Source organism: Cetorhinus maximus, chromosome 6 (assembly GCF_964194155.1).
Source record: "Cetorhinus maximus chromosome 6, sCetMax3.hap1.1, whole genome shotgun sequence".
In the NCBI taxonomy this organism is placed as follows: domain Eukaryota; kingdom Metazoa; phylum Chordata; class Chondrichthyes; order Lamniformes; family Cetorhinidae; genus Cetorhinus; species Cetorhinus maximus.
In genome coordinates this window covers 59,494,677-59,513,261 of record NC_135884.1, presented here as the reverse complement: position 1 = coordinate 59,513,261, position 18,585 = coordinate 59,494,677, and the positions used below count along the sequence as shown (strand labels likewise).

The 18,585-nt window shown below is 39.3% G+C and overlaps 1 protein-coding gene across 1 annotated transcript in view; it reads left to right on the top strand.

The window, feature by feature from the left end:
- The window catches only part of LOC144681778 (acylamino-acid-releasing enzyme-like), an 89,362-nt gene that overhangs the window by 52,929 nt on the left and 17,848 nt on the right, over window positions 1-18,585 (top strand). Inside the window, exon 18 of the mRNA XM_078543772.1 lies at window positions 2,139-2,227. Within this exon, the coding sequence (XP_078399898.1) occupies window positions 2,139-2,227 (89 nt within the window). The remainder of the gene's footprint in view (window positions 1-2,138; window positions 2,228-18,585) is intronic.

Sequence of the window (18,585 nt, the reverse complement as noted above, 5' to 3'; positions counted from 1 at the left end):
GTAGTAATGTTTGAAGGTCTAAACAATGCCTTGGTCAAGAGGTTGAATTTTGGTGTTGTGTTTTTCGGTATTTAGTCACACTTGTTGCTCACATTTCCTGTTACCAGGTTCACTATGGGCGTACAGGGCAGTTGTCAAGATTGCCATCTTCGGTAATTTGTTCTGTCTGTTTTTGTTTTCTGACATTTGGTATCAATTTATTGTGGAACCAGTCTTTGAAAATTGATAGTGTCATGCGGGCATTGGCGCAACTTAAGTCTTTGCGTGTTAGTGATTTTAGGTTTAGATGATGGAAGCATGACGAGTGGAGTCAGCTTGTGTAGACCAGTTTTGTTGCAGCAAAAGAAGAATATCAACCTTGCTTTTATCTGTTTGCATCCAGACATTTTGTTGGCGGTGCATTTTCTCACTAGCATTTTCTTTGGTAACGTTTTATAGTACGGGTCTGTCCCACGGTTGTGGATTTGTTCTTCAGTTTATCCCCCTTAGTGTAAAATCTTCTTCCATTCAGCAGGCAATGATGTTGCGACTGGCTTGTCCAAGAACAGTTGTTCTCCTCTTAAAGTAACTTGTGAAGTGCCAAATCTGTTTTTCAATCTTGCTAACTATCCTTTGCTGGCTTGAAACTCTACTGGGGCATTGATATTTCATCCACTTGGTGGCAAAACTTCTTAATATGAGCTTGAAAAACAGGATGCAATTACACCCTTGGCTGTCTGCTGGGTGGGCTACACAAAGGTCTTTTGATGGCATTTCAGGCTTTCTTACTTGGCCATATTTATCTGTCTCTATCGACATCCTTTTCAATTTCTCTGCTTACGTCAACCACAAAACATTGATTCTGCAATCCTCATTCTTTGTGAAATGGATGTTTATGTAGCGCCTTCCCTGATCTGGGTGATGATTTTCAATTTCTTAGTGATGGTGTAAGATGTTTTCTTTCATGATTCAGTACACATTTTGTATTAATTATGTGGATATCTGTACAAGTTTGACCAGTAGTTATACAGAGAAAAATTATGTATTAATTAGTTATGAGGCTACCATTTCATTGGCTGGTTCTAAATCATTTGTTGCAATTGTACTTTAATAATGTTCTGAAAATGTGTCCTGGAAAGATAAATTTAAATGAAAAATTTTGAGGTCCAAGATGGATCCATTTAATACTGAGTTCAACACTATGACAGATTGCATTATAACTGGATCCCAGTGTATTAATTTAAATTTTGGATTTCCAGCATCCGCAGTTTTTTGCTTTTATATTAATTTAAAGTAATTTTTCTCCAATTCTTGAAATGGAAATACCTATTTCAGGTCACCTCGGGTAGCCTGGCTTCAGCTGACCAGCATTGCTGACAGCCATGGTGCCTTTAAGTTCTCAGCTGAAAAAGCTCAATACCCATACCAATAGATTTTTGATTCACAAGGGAGTCAAGGGTTATGGAGGGCAGACAGGAAAGTGGAGTTAAGACCACAATCAGATCAACCATGATCTTATTGAATGGCAGAGCAGGCTCGAAGGGCCAAATGGCCTACTCCTGCTCTTAAGTCCCACGTTCCTATGTACCAACAGAGGCTTGAGACCTTTTAGAAATAAAGTGCAGTTCTTCAGAGTTAAGAACTGGAGTGGGATTGATGGCAAGTGTCAGATGGTATAATGAAAAAGGCCATAACCACGTATGCTGCATCTGTGCTCATTGGATTTCAGTGACCGTAAACAACATAACTGATTCACTTTACAGTGAACAGTAAATATAGCAAAAATTCCCTTATGACCCACAGTATCAGAGTGAAGTGTTTACTTTGTAGAATGAGTTGCTTTACAGGGCTTGTGGGGGTGTGGGGGCTTGATTCCTGCACTGTTAAGGGTGAAAGAGGAAAGTTGGAAATACACATTGGGCCCATCAGAATCTGAAAAGATAGGTTTTCATTTTGGCTGCAGACCCCCTCATTCATACTAATGAAGCGTTTCTTGTCCACTCCCACCACCCCTGAAATAGTGGTCAGTTCGCTTAACTGGTGGAGACTTAGGCGGTGTATATTTCCAACACTTTCTGCTTATATTCGATTTCCAATATTTTCAGATTTCCTTTCTATTCTCCACTATGCAGAATAATCTCACTGACACTATTTTACAGTAAATTACAGAGGCTCCACTGGCTTTGGACAGGACAGTATCTACTCTCTGCCTGGAAATGTAGGAAGCCAAGATGTAAAAGATGTGCAGGTAATGAACTGTTCAGCTCAGATAATTTATGCATAAATAGATGCTGGCTCACTATTCTTGGAAAATTAATGAACCATACTGCAACTCACAAAGGACAGTTTTGGGCTGGCAATTGGGAATAAACTGAGAAGCTTGTTTACCATCAGAGTTGTTTATTGCTTATGTCCCAGTCAAGCAACAGTGTTAAAATCTTTGCATAGTAGAGTTGCCCAGCAAATAAAAATGTTTGAGAAGGTGACTCTCAAGCTGAAAGTTATTTATTGATTTGAGTCACAGGGCCATCTGTCACTCAAACCATATTGTTAAGTTTCATTTATTTATTTGTTCAAAAGTAACATTATAACCTGGTTGTGGGAAGAATGTATGAAGCTAATAGCACTTACAAAAAGGAACTAATTTTTCTGAGCATTAGTGGGAGCGATTTCTAAGTCCCAGAGCCATCTCTCTGATATTTTTTATTATATTACGATGCCCAGAATTTCAAAGCTATCTTTGCAGACAAGTTACACAGGTTTCTAATGACCTATTTTGTTTTGCTGTATAATCCAGTCATCTTGAGATGTATCTCCGTGCATAAAATTATTAAAATTCTGGTAGGGAAGGTGTCCATTGGCACAAGGTGTCTGCCCCAGTCTTAGCTTTCCCACCAGAGCTATCCATCCTAACCCCACTCCCGCCTACCTATTGCAAGATCAACCGGCACTTGTGTACAATGGTGAGGGATTGCTGAGGTGCTGTCTTTCAGATGTGGCATGAAACCAAGCCTATCTTTGTGTTTTGAGCGATTCTATGACATTCACTATGCAGAGGAGTGAGAGTTCTCCTCAGGTCCTGCCCAACAATTATCCCTAACAGTATAACTGGTTATTTTGTTTGCTGCATGTGAGACCTTTCTGCTGAATTTGCCTCCTCATAACAATATTGAATTTTCAAACTACTTCACGTATAATTATTTTTGAATATCCTGAAAATATAAGGAACCACTTAAATGCGCAAATGTTGAAATATACACCAGGCCTGTCAATAAATAACCCTTCAATTCCTCAGCCTCACCTATTTCAGTAAATACAGCACTACTTTAAGTTTTTCATCATAAATATATCCTTTGATCGTTCTGAATCTATATTGCACTTTTTTCATGGCTCCAATACCTTTTCGAAGTTGGATGACCAAAACCCCAACTACAGTCTGAAAAATATCTTGTTCCAATTTTTCACCTGTTCATTTCTTTACCTTTTAATATCTCTACATATAAAACAGAAATCCAATTTGCCTTTTGTGTATTTTCTTAATTTACAGTAGTGGTAGGGGGACTGTATATTGAGGGGGATTGACACTGTTCTCTGCAGCAAAGAGTGAGAGTCCAGACAGCTGTGTTTGCCTGCGTGGTTCCAGGGTAAGGGGCATCTGCTTAGGGCTGGAGAGGAACTTGCAGTGGGAGGGGGAGAATCTGGTTGCCATGGTCCATGTAGGTACCAACGACATAGGTAGAACTAGAAAAGGGGTTCTGCATGGAGAGTATGAGGAGCTAGGTACTAAATTGAAAAGCAGAAACTCAAAGGTTATAATCTCTGGATTATTACCTGAGCCACTTGCAAATTGGCATAGGGTACATAAAATTAGAGAGATGAATATGTGGTTCAAAGACTGGTTGGGCGAAATGGGTTCCAGTTTGTGTGGCACTGGCACCAGTACTGGGGAAAGTGGGGGCTGTACCATTGGGACGGTCTACACCTGAACACTGGTCCCAGCACAGTTCTTGGGAACTGCATAGCTAGGGACATAGAGAGGGTTTTAAACTAAATAGTGGGGGCAAGGGATCAAATGTGGAAAGATGTGGTATAGCAAAGAGTAGAGACAAGATAAGAGAGGAAAATAGTAATATGGGAAATGAGGGTTGGAGAATGGCAGGAAGGGATAGAGAAAAGCCTATGAATGCGCCAACAATCAAGACAAGATGTTGCAAAGATAACAAAGAAAGAACTATAGGCTCTGTATCTGAATGCATGTAGCATTCATAGCAAAGCAAAAAATTGAAAGCATACGTTCCAGTAAATAAATATAATCTGATAGCCATTACAGAGACGTGGCTGGAGGATGACGAGGATTGAGTCCTGAATATTGAGGGGTATATGACATTCAAGGAGAGTAGGAAGCTAGGTTAAGGTGGAGGGGTAGCGCTGTTAATCAAGGATGGTATTAATGCAATAGTTAGAGATGATCTTGGTTCAGGAGATCAGGATATAGAATCAATTTGGGTGGAGATGAGGAATAGTAGGGGAAAGAAGTCACTAGTGGGAGTGGTCTACAGGGCCCCTAACACTAACCACAATGTGGGACAAAGTATACAAGAACAAATATTGGGTGCTTGTGATAAAGGGACAGCAATAATGGGTGACTTTAATCTACATATAAACTGGAAAAATCAGTTTGGCAGTAGTGGCCTGGATGAGGAGTTCGTAGAATGCTTTCGAGATAGCTCCTTGGAGCAGCAGGTTCTGGGACCAATCAGAGAGCAGGTTATATTAGACTTGGTATTGTGTAATGTGACAGGACTAATTATTGATCCTAGATAGCAGTGACCACAATATGATTGAATTTTACATCCAGTATGAAAGGGGGAAGAGTGGGTGTAAGACTAGTATTTTACACTTAAATAAGGGCAGCTACGTGGGCATGAAAGCTCAGCTAGTTGAAGTTTACTGGGATACTAGACTAAGGGATAAATCAATAGAGAAGCAGTGGCAGACATTTAAGGGGTTATTTCAGAATAATCAGAATAAGTATATCCCTACTATAAAGAAAAATTCTAAAGGGAGGACCCACCATCCGTGGTTAACTAAAGAAGTTAGGGAAAGTATCAAACTTAAGGAAAAAGCGTATAACTGCGCAAAGATGAATGGCAGGTCAGATGATTGGTCAGAATATAAAGAATGGTAGAGAATGACCAAAAGGTTAATTAGGAGAAAGAAATTAAAGTATGAGAGGAAGCACGCTAGAAATGTAAAAACGGATAGCAAAAGTTTCTCCAGGTATTTAAACAGGAAAAGAGTAGGTAAGGTAAGTGGTCCTCTAGAGAGTGAGAATGGGGAGTTAATAGTAGATAATAAGGAAATGGCAGGTGAAATGGACAAATATTTTGCTTCTGTCTTCACTATAGAGGATACAAAAAACATTCCAGTGTTGCTGTAAATCAGGAGGTGGAGGGGAAAGAGGAACTTGGTGAAATTGCAATCACTAGGGAAGCGGTACTGAGCAAACTGATGGAGTTGTGGGCTGACAAGTCTCCGAGTCCTGATGAACATCATCCTAGGGTTAAAAGAGGTGGCTAATGAGGTAGTAGATATGCTGGTGCTAATTTTCCAAAATTCCCTAGATTCTGGAAAGGTTCCATCAGACTGGAAAGTAGCAAATAAACCCCTCTATCCAAGAAGGGAGGGAGGCAGAAAACCGGAAACTTTAGGGCAGTTGGCTTGACGTCTGTTGTGGGGAAGGTGTTGGATTTGATCATTAGAGAAGTTATAGCTGGGCTCTTAGAAAAACACAAGGTAATTGGGAAGAGTCAGCATGGTTTTTGAAAGGGAAATCATGTTTAACCAATTTATTAGAGTTCTTTGAAGGAGTAACATGTGCTGTGGATAAAGGGGAGTCTGTAGACGTACTGTACTTGGGTTTCCAGAAGGCATTTGGTAAGGTGCTACATCAAAAGTTATTGTGGAAAATAAAAGCTTATGGCATATGGGATAACATATTAGCCTGGATAGAAGATTGGCTGGCTGGCGGAAAACAGAGTATGCAGAAATGGGCTTTTGTCGGATTGGCAGGATGTGATTAGTGGGGTCCCGCAGGGGTCTATGCTGGGGCCTCAACTTTTTACATCAATTACTTAAATGAGGGGAGAGAAGGCATGGTACCTAAATTTGTAGATGATACAAAGATAGGCAGTAAAGCTTCTTGTGAAGAAGACACAAGGAGTTTGTAGACTGTAAAGAAAACATCATTCTTTTTCCAATATTACTATGGGATACTCTGAGGCAGGCTTGTGGGATCTGTGTGTATGTTTGTGTGACTAAGGTAATTAAACTGAAGGCATTCAGACTGCAAAGTTTAAATCATCAAAGGGATGTGTGAAAAAGCAGGCATTTTGAAGTGGAGATGAACAAGCTAAGATGGGATACAAGTAGGTACAGCATGAATAGGACTTTGCATTAGGAGATAAATGAGAAGTTAAATTTCAAAGAGAAAAAAAGGCAGTTTTACAACTGGCAAAGATCATAAATGAATATAGCAAAATTATTAAGTTTATTTTTCCTGAAAGTAGTGGCCATAAAGCCAACATGAAAGATTTTTATATTCTGGGAAAGGTAACTTCGAATAAAGTTAAGAACAACTGGCTTAAAAATGGAAGAGGAGAAAACATATTTAAGGAAAGATTAAAAACTGTATGGGGTGTGGCCATGTGATATTGAAGATGGTGCTGTGGGAGGACAAACCTGTGAAGTAAGCAGCCTCTAACCACCCCAGAGAAGTGTGTGTTTGTTCCAGAAAGCAAGGTTTTGTTACAAACCTTGGATTTTCCATTGTCGAGTGAGAAGGAGAAGAAATCCTGTGAAATACCTCCCCTATCGTGGGTGCCTTGCAGTAATAATACTGTATATTTTTAATAGATTAAGAATCTATAGGGACTAATGTCTGGAAAATGGTGTTTATTTGTGAGTCTAGCTAAGTAGAAATCTTTTTCAAAATGTAAGATAAATTTAACTATGTATCTGTAATCTTGTGTCTTTAAGCTTTCTTTTCTTTTAATAAATGTTTTAATTTAATATTTAAAATCTCCAAAAGTAGTAGTGGAATCTTTACTTCTGACTTCAGTACACATACCTTCTCTTAATAAATACAAATTGCAAAATCATTGTGATAGCTTGACCAAGTTTCCCTTTGAGGTTTGGTCAACCCAGCAATTATCATCTGCCTTATCATAACAAGACGGATATAGATAAATTGAGTGAGTGGACAAAAATCTGGCAGATGGAGTATAATGTGGGAAAATGTGAAGTTGTTCACTTTGGCAGGAAAAATAAAAAAGCAGAGTATTACTTAAATAGAGAACAGCTGCAGATTTCCAAGGTGCAGAGGGATCTAGGTGTGCTTGTGCATGAGCCTCAAAAGTCAGTATACAGGTACAGCATGTAATGAAGAAGGCCATCCTTTATTACGAGAGGAACTGAACATAAAAGTAAGAATGTTACGCTTCAGTTGTACAGGGCAATGGTGAGACCACATCTTGAATACTGTGTGCAGCTTTGGTCATCTCATTTAAGGAAGGATGTAAATGTGTTGGAGGTGGTTCAGAGGAGGTTTAAGATTGATACCTGGAATGAGCCAGTTGACGTTTGAAGATAGGTTGAACAGGCTGGGCTTGTTTCCGCTGGAGTTTAGAAGAGTGAGAGGCGATTTGATTTAAATATATAAGATCCACAAGGTGGACAAAGAAAGGATGTTTCCTCTTGTGGGTGAGTCCAGAACTAGGGGGCAGTGTTTTAAAATCAGAGGTCGCCCTTATAGGATAGAGATGAGGAGAATTTTTTTGAGGGTTGTGTGACTTTGGAACTCTGCCTCAGAAGGCAGTGGGAGTGGGGTCACTGAATATTTTTAAGGCAGAGGTAGATAGATTCTTGTTAGGGAAGGGAATCAAAGATTATTGGGGGTAGATGGGAATGTAGAACTCGAAACAAACAGATCAGCCATGGCAGAGCAGGCTCGAGGGGACAAATGGCCTCATTTTCTCCTATTTCGTATGTCCTGTTTTTAAGAATCAGCATATCAATGCTCGTAGCTCTTCATTAGGCTACTTGCCGAGAACATGGCAGTTTAGCACATTTTTCAATTCTGTCGCATCTTTCTAAAATGTAAATCTTTGCATTTATCTACATTGAATTAGGTTTGCAACTACCCACCCATTCTCCTATTGTGTCAGTGTACTAGCATTATTTTTCTGTTTTGCTATGCATGCTATTTTGGTATCATGAAATTTTGATATTGCTTCCCCGATTAACATGACCAGATCTCTCATATATAAGAGAGTTTCCAACACCCGTGGATGTGTTAATTTGTCGTGATCTGCATTCAATTGCAAAGACAGATTTTAGTCCAGCTAACTAATTAGTCATTAATTACATAGCCGTTATGTTTTTTAAAAGCTCCACATGAGGAGCATTTTCACTCAAAAGCCTTCATATGTTCTTGGAGTGAAGATTTATTACACAAGAAAAATCTTGTTGGTTGGTCATTCCTTATTTACTGTGCCGTAATAATTCAGATTCATTACATACTCATAACGTGCTTGTGGTTTTTAATATTGTTCTCCATTTTCAAAATGGAACCTTTAATTGTATGGATAAAGTAAACAAGAAATGAACACTCCACAAGGTTAAATGAGCCATAAACTGTATTTGAAATCGTTTTCACATTCAGTCATTCTCAGCAAGAAAATACCATAATATGATTCATCACCAAGCAGTTCTTGTAATTGATTTTTCAAATGTACAAATATACAGATTTATCTTTTTCTTTAAGTCTATTTCTTGAGCAGTAAGAAAAGCGCTTGAGCATGTTAATGTTAAAATGATCTATTGAACAACATTTTTCTATCTAATCAAGCACCAACTCTGTCAAATGTTGTTAATGTCTGTACTGTGCTTGATGCATTCATAATGTGTGAACTTAGCAAACATTGTAGTACTGAATTATACCCACACTATGGCTTCAGAAAAGCAAACAAAGATCCACCAATGTTATAACATGCTTATACTGCAGACCAGAACATCCCCGCTTTGATTCCTGGTCTGCTCTAATTCAACTTATTTTAGCTAGCATAGATGGAATATTACAGTTTATCTCAACATCCCTTGATTAAAGAGATGTGAATCAGCAATGGTTCTCACTCCTAATCACTATCCAGTGACTAATGATGGAATGTGTGTTTGGCACTAGATGAGGGCAGGTACAGTTTTGGCTACCATAGGCTGCACAGTCGAATATCAGTTATTGCTTATAAATGAAGAATGGCCACAATTTGAGACGTTCAGGACAACATGTTCAGCCACTGCAGAGCAGCAATCACAAGGCTCATAGAATATTCAACTCTACAGCCAAAGCAGTAGAGTACAGGTCAAAAGAAATCATGCTCAAACTGTATACAGCTGTGGTCAGATAGCATCTAGAGTACTGTGTCCAGTTCTGGTCACTAATACACAATAGTAAAACTCAAACAGGGAAGATGGTACAAAGAAAAATCACAAATCTGATTCCTAATGTTAGGTGACTGATTTGTAAAGAAAATGGGAACAGTTGGCTTTTCAATCTTGAAAAGAGGCACTTGAGAGATGAATCTTTTGGAGTATATACAGTGGTAAACAACAGAAAAAGGGAATTTGGAAAATTACTTCAAACTGAATTGCAGGAGTATGTCAAGGGAGCACAGGTTCAGATTATTGATTGATATCCTTGTAAGGAACATATCTTTTTATTTTCTGTTGGATTGTGGATTAAAATTACAGTGGCTGCAGGTTGAAAGACATGTCCACTGGAACAGGATGAGAGATATATACAATGCTGCAGTCCTGGAACAAAGTGTGCCATGAAGGACAGGATGGTGCTGGAAAGGAGTCCTGGACCTCAGGAGCTGGACCATGGGAGCAATTAAACAACATTTAATTGTCTCCTGACCAGGTTTGTGTAAGAAACAGTGCAGCAGAATAGCTCCTGGCCTGAAAGGAACAAGACCGAAAACCACCTCCTGTGTGGAGAAGATTCCAGTAATTCCACAATAATGGCTGGCTGGCTTTCTCTTCTCATATCTCTATAACCTGCCTTCTCTCTGAAAACCCCTGTCAAAGGCAAAGGGGAAAATCACCGTTAGAGACATTGAAAGATAAGTGCTCAACCAGTGAACTAAATGCCGAAAGTGCTGGAAGACCACCTTGTGTGATCAACATGAACAGAAAGGAATTTGGAAGACATCAATCAAAATCAACGCACCAAATCCTGTACTGTGGAATTGGTGCTATTGAACTGTTTTATCCCACCCTTAAAATCCATGTTTTTGTGTGTCTTACTTGTGTGTATTAGGATTTAAGAAGGGGGTAGAGTTTAAGTTATAGTGTTAAAAATTAGCAGTTCATATTTCTTTTGCCACTGGTTAGCGACAGTTTGTTCAATAAACAGTTATTTACTTATTAAATTTACAAACCTGGCGCTTGTATTCTGTTATCCTAAATTAAACAGGTAGAATTAGGGCAATCTGGTGGTTTGATCAAACTACTTTCACATTTGTCGCGGCTCAGGGAACAGTGAGACTTGATATTAAAGCGCACTATCCCCAGTGGGTCGTGACAAAGTTTTGGGGCTCGACTGAGATATTTTAGAATAAAAGACAATAACGATTTGGGTGTAGATTTAGTAAGTAATAAAAGCTAAAAGGAAACACCAGATTTGTATTGTCAAAAATAAGATGGCACTGGAAACTGCTAAAGCTTTCCTGCAAGTGGAAGAAATGTTCCTGACCATTTTACAAGAGATCCCAAAAGCCAGGTTAATCAAATTGGCACGTAAATTAAGAGTAGGATTGCCTGCTAAAGCTAGGAAGGCAGAAATAATCGAAGAGATGCACAGCATTTGAAATTGGAAGGAATACCCAAGAGACCAAGTTCTCCAAGGGGTGTTCATTGGAATGGGCTCAAATTCAGTTGCAAATAAAAAAAAATTGGAACTAGAGGTGGCAGAGAAAGAAAGGGCATTCCAAAGGGAACAGGCAGCAAGGGCAGAGAAAGAAAAAGAAAAGGAAAGAGAGAGAACATTACAAAGGGAGTTAGAAATGGCGAGGTTAGAAATGGAGAAACATAAACTTGAACAGGAAAGAACAGAAAGAGAAAAAGAGTATGACAGAAAATTCCCGCTTAAAATGCTGGCAGTTAAAAAAGAGACACCAGTGGGTGAGGTAAGACGTATTTCCAGATCAGAACCCAGTGGGAAGATGTTTAAATTTGTACAAGCTCTTACAAAATTTGAGGAAAGGGATGTTGAAGCATTCTCTATTTCATTTGAGAAGATAGCTAAACAGATGAATTGGCTAAAGGAAAACTATCCATAGCCCATGCAGAGCAAATTGACAGGTAGAGCACAGGAAATTTATGCTTCACTGTCAGAAGAGGTTTCTAGGGGTTATGACATGGTGAAAAAGGCCATTTTGAGTGCATATGAGTTGGACCCTGAAGCATACAGACAAAAGTTTCGAAATTTAAGGAAACAGCTTGGGCAAACTTACATTGAATTTGAAAGGATTAAGCAAAGTAGTTTTGACAGATGGATATAAGCTTTAGGAGTTGAAACTATCTATGTAGTTCTCAGAGAGACCATTCCCTTGGAAAAATTTCAAAACTCCCCACCTCCTGTAGTATAAACCCAAGTGGAAGACCGAAGGGTTGCAACTGCTAGTCAGGCGGCAGTAATGACTGACGATTATGAGCTTACCCATAAAACTAAACCTTTTTTCCATCACCCCCATAAATTTGAAAAGGATAGAAAGTGGGAGAGTGAAAGGAAGGCAAGTAGCCAGGGTAAAGAATGGATAGCTGGGAATACCTTTAGATCTCCCCAGATCAGGAAGCTACTGATGGTGGAGATGAAACTCAAAGCCGAAGTGTTTTGCGAAGAACCTATTTTTTATTTTTCTTGGACTGTGACTTTAAAATTGGACTGTGGCTTTCAAAACTGCCATGGCTGCAGTTGAAGGACATGTTCACTGGAGCAGAAAGAGGAATATCTACAATGTTGCTATCCTGGAACATAGTGTGCCATGGAGGAATGGGATAGTGCCGGAAAGGAGTTCTAGACGAGGTGGAACTGCCTAACGACAGCATTTTAATTGGCCCCTGACCAGGTGACCAGGATTTTGTGTGGTAACAGTGCAGGCAGAACAGCTGCTAGCCTGCAAAGACGGAAGACCTGAAACCTCGCTCTCCTGTGTTTGTAACCTGCTTTCTCTGAAAACGCCTGTCAAGAGGAAAATGGGAAACAATCACCAGTAGAGACATTGAAAAGCAAGTTTTCCAACCAGTAAACTAAATGCTAGGAGACCACCTCATGTCATCAACAACAAGCTGCAAGGAATTTGGAAGACATCAATCAAACTCAATCCATCTAATCCTGTACTCTGGATTGGAGCTATTGAACTTTTTTATCTCACCCTTAAAATCCATGTTTTGTGTATGTGTTTGTGTATAGGGGTTTAAGAAGGGGTAGAGTTTAAGTTATTGAGTTAGAAGTTAACAGTTCATATTTCTTTCTTTTACCACTAGTTATAGGCAATTTGTTCAATAAACAGTCATTTACTTATTAAGTTTACAAACCTGGTGTTCCTATTCTGTTAACCTAAATTAAATAGTTAGGTAGAATTGGGGCAACCTGGTGGTTTAGTCAAACTTTTCACATTTATCATGGCTCGGGGAACAGTGGGGCTTGATATTACAGCGCACTATCCCCAGTGAGTCATGACAAAGTTTGGGGGCTCGAGTCCGGGATATATTGGAACAAAAGACATCAACGGTTTGGGTATAGTTTATTAAATAATAAAATCTGAAAGGAAACACCAGGTTTGTACATTCAAAAATAAGATGGCACTGGAAACTGCTAAAACCTCCCTACAAGTGGAGGAGATGTCCCTGACAATTTTGCAAGGGATCCCAAAAGCCACGTTAATTGAATTGGCAAGTAAATTAAGAGTAGGATTGCCTGCCAAATCTAAGAAGGCGATGATGATCGAAGAGATGGCACAGCATTTAAAACTGGAAGGAATACCTGAGAGACTGAGTTCTCCAAGGGGTGGTTCATTAGAAAGGGCTCAAATTCAGTTGCAAATGAAAAAATTGGAACGAGAGGCAGCAGAAAAAAGAGCATTCCAAGGGGAACAGGCAGAAATGGAAAGAGAAAGATCATTCCGTAGGGAACGGACATAAAAGGAAAGAGGGCATTCTAAAGGGAACAGGCAAAATTCCAGGCAAGAGAGAAGGATAAAGAAAGATAATGCCAGCTTTGAATGCTGGCAGTTAAAAAAAAGAGAGACCAGGTGGTGAGGCAGGAGATGTCCAGATCAGAATCCAGTGGGGTGATGTTTAAATTTGTACAAGCTCTTCCAAAATTTGAAGAAAGAGATGTTGAAGCATTCTTTATTTCATTTGAGAAGATAGCCAAACAGATGAATTGGCCAAAGGAAAACTGGACATTGCCTGTGCAAAGCAAATATGCCTCACTGTCAGAGGAGGTTTCTAGGGATTATGATGTGGTGAAAAAGGCCATTTTGAGTGCATATGAGTTGATCCCTGAAGCATACTGACAAAAGTTTCAAAATTTAAGGAAAAAGCCTGGGCAAACTTACATTGCATTTGAAAGGATTAAGCAAAATAGTTTTGACAGGTGGATAAGAGCATTAGAAGTTGAAACTACCTATGAAATCCTCCGAGAGACCGTTCTCTGGAAGAATTTAAAAACACTCTACCTTCTGTTATAAGAACCCATGTGGAAGACCGAAGGGTTGCAACTGCTAGACAGGCAGTAGTAATGGCTGCTAATTGAGCTGATCCATAAAACTAAACTTTTTTTCCATCACCCCCCCCACAAATTTGAAAAGAATAGAAAGTGAGAGAGTGAAAGGAAGACAAGTAGCTAGGGTAAAGAATGGATAGCTGGGAATACTTTGAGATCTCCTCCCCAGATCAGGAAGGAAGATACTGAGGGTGAAGGTGAAACTCGAAAGCCTAAGCGTTTCCATTGTAATAAAGTGGGACACATTCGTTCAGAATGCTGTAAGTTGCAAGAGAAGCACATGGGACTTACTGGAGTTCGTAAGAGTGAATCCGAAAAGGGAGCTCAAAAAGAAAATGCCATGGATCAAATTGCAGCTTTAACTACAAATAAGGGCCTGAGGTAAACACTGCTTTGAATGCAGGTGAAGTAAATAAGGTAGATGAGAGATATAAAGGGTTTTTGTCTAAAGGGAAGCTAACCCCTTTTTCATAAAATCGTGGAGCTAAACCCATAACTCTATTAAGGGACACAGGACATACTCAAACTCCTTTGCTGGAGAAGGACCTAGTTTTCCCTCCAGGGAGTTCAATGAAAGCTAAAATATTGGTAAACGGGATAAGTGGAGTGTATATCCCGGTTCCATTGTACAATGTGCAATTGGAATGTGATTTATTGTCTGGATTGATGTTTGTAGGAGTGGTTAAAAAAATTACCCCTAGATGGAGTTGATTTACTCCTGGGGAATGATTTGGCAGGATTGTGTAAAGGCCGAGAGAGGCTAAATGGTCAGAGCAGTTACAAGAACAAGTTCCTGGTATTTTTCCGTCATGTGTGGTGACCAGCGCAATGGCTCAACAAAGTCCATCACCAGAGGTCAAGGGAATACCACGAGCAGATGTTAAAGTAGCCGAAACTTTCTTTAAGGATGAAGATAATTCAAAGGAAGTGTTTGACAGGTCTTCATTAATCGAGGCTCAGAAAGCAGATCCAGAGTTAAACAAGTTAGCACACTCAGCTCACACTGAAGCTGAGGTGGAAGGAGTTCCGGAGTGCTATTACCTTAAAAACGGAGTTCTGATGAGGAATTGGAGGCATCCTGACAGACCTGCGGATGAGGAATGAATTGTTGTTCATCAGATAGTGATACCGCCCAAATATCATAAGGAGATATTGAGAGTAGCACATGAAATTCCTATGGCAGGACATGTGGGAATATGGAAAACCCAAGCATTGATAAACAGGCATTTTATCTGGCCAAGACTTCATAAAGACGTAGTACAATTTTGTAAAACATGTCATACATGTCAGGTAGTAGGTAAACTTCAACATGCAATCAAGCCAGCACCTTTAATATCCATACCAGTTTTTGAAGAACCATTTAGTCGGGTATTAGTAGATTGTGTAGGGCTATTACCCAAAACGAAAGCAGGACATCAGTATATCCTTACAGTCATGGATATGACCGCCCGATTTCCAGAAGCTATTCCTTTAAGGACAATTACACTAAGATGGTAGTGGAAAAGTTAACTCAACTTTTCACTTGCTATGGCCTACCAATTGAAATACAACCCAACCAAAGTTCCAACTTCATGTCTAAAATTTTCCAGGACATAATCAGTTTGGGTATCAGACAACTAAAGTCTACTGCCTATCACCCAAAGGCACAGGGGGCTTTAGAGAGAAACCATCAGACTCTCAAAACCATGATTAAGTCCTGTTATTGTGAATACACAAAGGATTGGGACAAGGATTAGATTTCTTACTATTTGCTACCAGAGATTCTCCAAATAAATCTACTGGATTTAGTCCATTTGAATTGATCTATGGTCATGAAATAAGAGGTCCATTAAAAGTGTAGAAGGAAAAGTTTCTAAAGCAAAGAGACAAATCCTCCATGTTGGATTACCTGTCCATCTGTTTTTAGAAAGACTCACAGAAGCATGTAAGTAGCATGAGAAACCCTGAGATTTTTGGGAATATGTGGGTTTTATAGGAAGTTTGTGCCTAACTTCAGCACATAGCTGTACCTCTCACCAATTTGTTAAGAAAACAAGCAAAAGTGGTATGGTCAGCAGAATGCCAAGCAGCCTTTGAAAAGCTGAAGGCAATCTTAATAAATGAACCAATGTTGGCCACCCCTGACTTTACCAAACCTTTTAAAATAGCAATTGATGGTGGCGACTTGGGGGTAGGTGCAGTCCTATTACAAGATGATCAGTTAGATGTAGAGAAGCTGGTAGGGTAGTTTTCCAAGAAACTCAATCAATATGCGCTGGTAAATGGGATTAGGTAGGTAGGTCAGGTGTTTCTCACGTGTCGGTGCACTCGATGGGCTGAAGGGCCTCTTCTGCTCTGTGAATATCAGAGGAACTACTCTACAGTAGAAAAAGAAACTCTAGCATTGTTGTTGCCTCTTCAGCACTTTGAAGTTTATGTCCAACACGATAACAAAGAAACACTAACCTACATGAACCATAATCCGCTGGCGTTCATTGAAAAGTTTAAAACTCCAAATGCGAAACTGTTTAGATGGAGTCTATTGTTTCAACCATTCAGTATAAAGATTGTTCACATTGCCGGCAAAGATAATGTGATCGTAGATACATTGTCCCAGGTGTATAATACTAAAATAAGTTAAAGGGATAGAATGCTAAAGATTGGATAAGATTGTATAAGGGGGAGGAAGGATGAATGAAACTAAGTCTCATGTTTTGTATTCCATGTGTCACATACCTTGTCATGAAATGCATTTTTGAAATGGCGTTTCGTCTCTTTTAAGGGTGGAGTCATGTAAGGAACATATCTTTTTATTTTCTGTTGGATTGTGGATTAAAATTACAATGGCTGCAGGTTGAAAGACATGTCCACTGGAACAGGATGAGAGATGCAGTCCTGGAACAGAGTGTGCCATGAAAGACAGGATGGTGCCGAAAAGGAGTGTTGGACCAAGGGTACTGCCTGACGACAGCATTTAATTGTCTCCTGACCAGGTGACCAAGGTTTTGAGAGAGAAGCAGTGCAACAGAATAGCTCCTAGCCTGAAAGGAACAAGATCTAAAACCTCTTTCTGCTGTGTGTGGAAGATTCCAGTAATTCCACAATAATAGCTGGCTTGCTTTTTCTTCTCGTATCTCTTATAACCTGCTCTCTCTCTCTCTGAAAACCCCTGGCAAGAGGCAAAGGGGAAAATCACCGTTAAAGACATTGAAAGGCAAGTGCTCAACCAGTGAACTAAAATACAGAAAGTGCTGGAAGACCACCTTGTGTCATCAACAACTTAAATGAATTTGTACGGCAGCGATCAAAATCAGCCTATCGAATCCTGTACTCCAGAATTGGTGCTATTGAACTGTTTTATCCCACCCTTAAAATCCATGTTTTTATGTGTCTTGTATATGTGTGTATTGGGATTTAAGAAGGGGGTAGAATTTAAGTTAGTGTTAGAAATTAGCAGTTCATATTTCTTCTTTTGCCACAGGTTAACGACAGTTTGTTCAATAAACTGTTATTTACTTAAGTTTACAAACCTGGTGCTTATATTCTGTTAACCTAAATTAAACAATTAGGTAGAATTAGGGCAATCTGGTGGTCTGATCAAACTTTTCACATTTGCCACGGTTCAGGGAACAGTGGGGCTTGATATTACAGCGTACTACCCCCAGTCAGTCGTGACAATCCTGATGATCTTCACAGAGTGATTGGTATTTCTAATGGACTCCCCGATAGACTAGTGGAGTTGAGGAACATAAATCATTTAAGAACCAATTGGCTGTTCCTATGTTGGGATTGTAAGATCTTCTTGAATGGATGAGCAAAAATGGACCAAATGACCTTCCTGACCTGTAACAATAGATTCTTTATGCCAGTCTTCACAATGAAGGACTAGAACAATTACGGTAGTGGTAAATGGAGTTGGTTAATCCATAATGTTTAGGAGGTCAGATGGGATATATCCTAAAATCCACTAGGAATTAGAGGAAACTGCTGATGTTTAGGTTGATACTTTTCAGTGCTCTATTAGAATTGGAGTGCCAGAGAATAATAAATATGGGCTCAATATTCAAAAAGAATAAGAGACAAAGCTGGCAATTAAAGGCCAGTTTATCTAACACCTCTAGTGGGATAAAATGTTTGAGGACTGTAAATGCAAATTTAAAGAGTACAAGCATCGTAGATGGCTGGGCAGCATGATTTTAACAATATATGATTCCTTACAAATTTACTAGAATTTTTGGGGGCTGGTAATTCAATTGGTGGATTAAGTTAATTCAGTAGATAATGTTTACTTTGGTTTTTAAAAGTCAGTAAACAAATATTTACATCAGGACAATAGGAAAAATTGTGGAATAGATGGAAAAATGATATGGTAAAACTGCTCTGAAGAAAAAGTAACTAGTAGTTTTCCATAGGGATAGGTTTAGATATTTCTCTGTTCATAATGGCCCAGGATTTGCTGGAGCAGGGGCATCTCATGGCATGCCCTGTTAGTTAAACTTGTTCCTGCATCCTTCAGCTTAATAATGTTTTGCTCTCAAAGCTGCTGGAAGTGCGAGCTGACTGTGTTGCAGCGAGGGCAACAGGGCATTTGGGACCTTGATGGACAACAGGACAAACAGGGTGTCTCAATCAATTAGATTAAACTATTGAGAAATAAACAGAACAACAGAGAACACAGTTGAATTCAATGTCGCAGAAGGAGAAATAAAGAGGGAAAGAAAGATTGGATCAATAGAGAGAAAAAACGACAAAGGAAAATTGATTTTAAAAATTTGTAT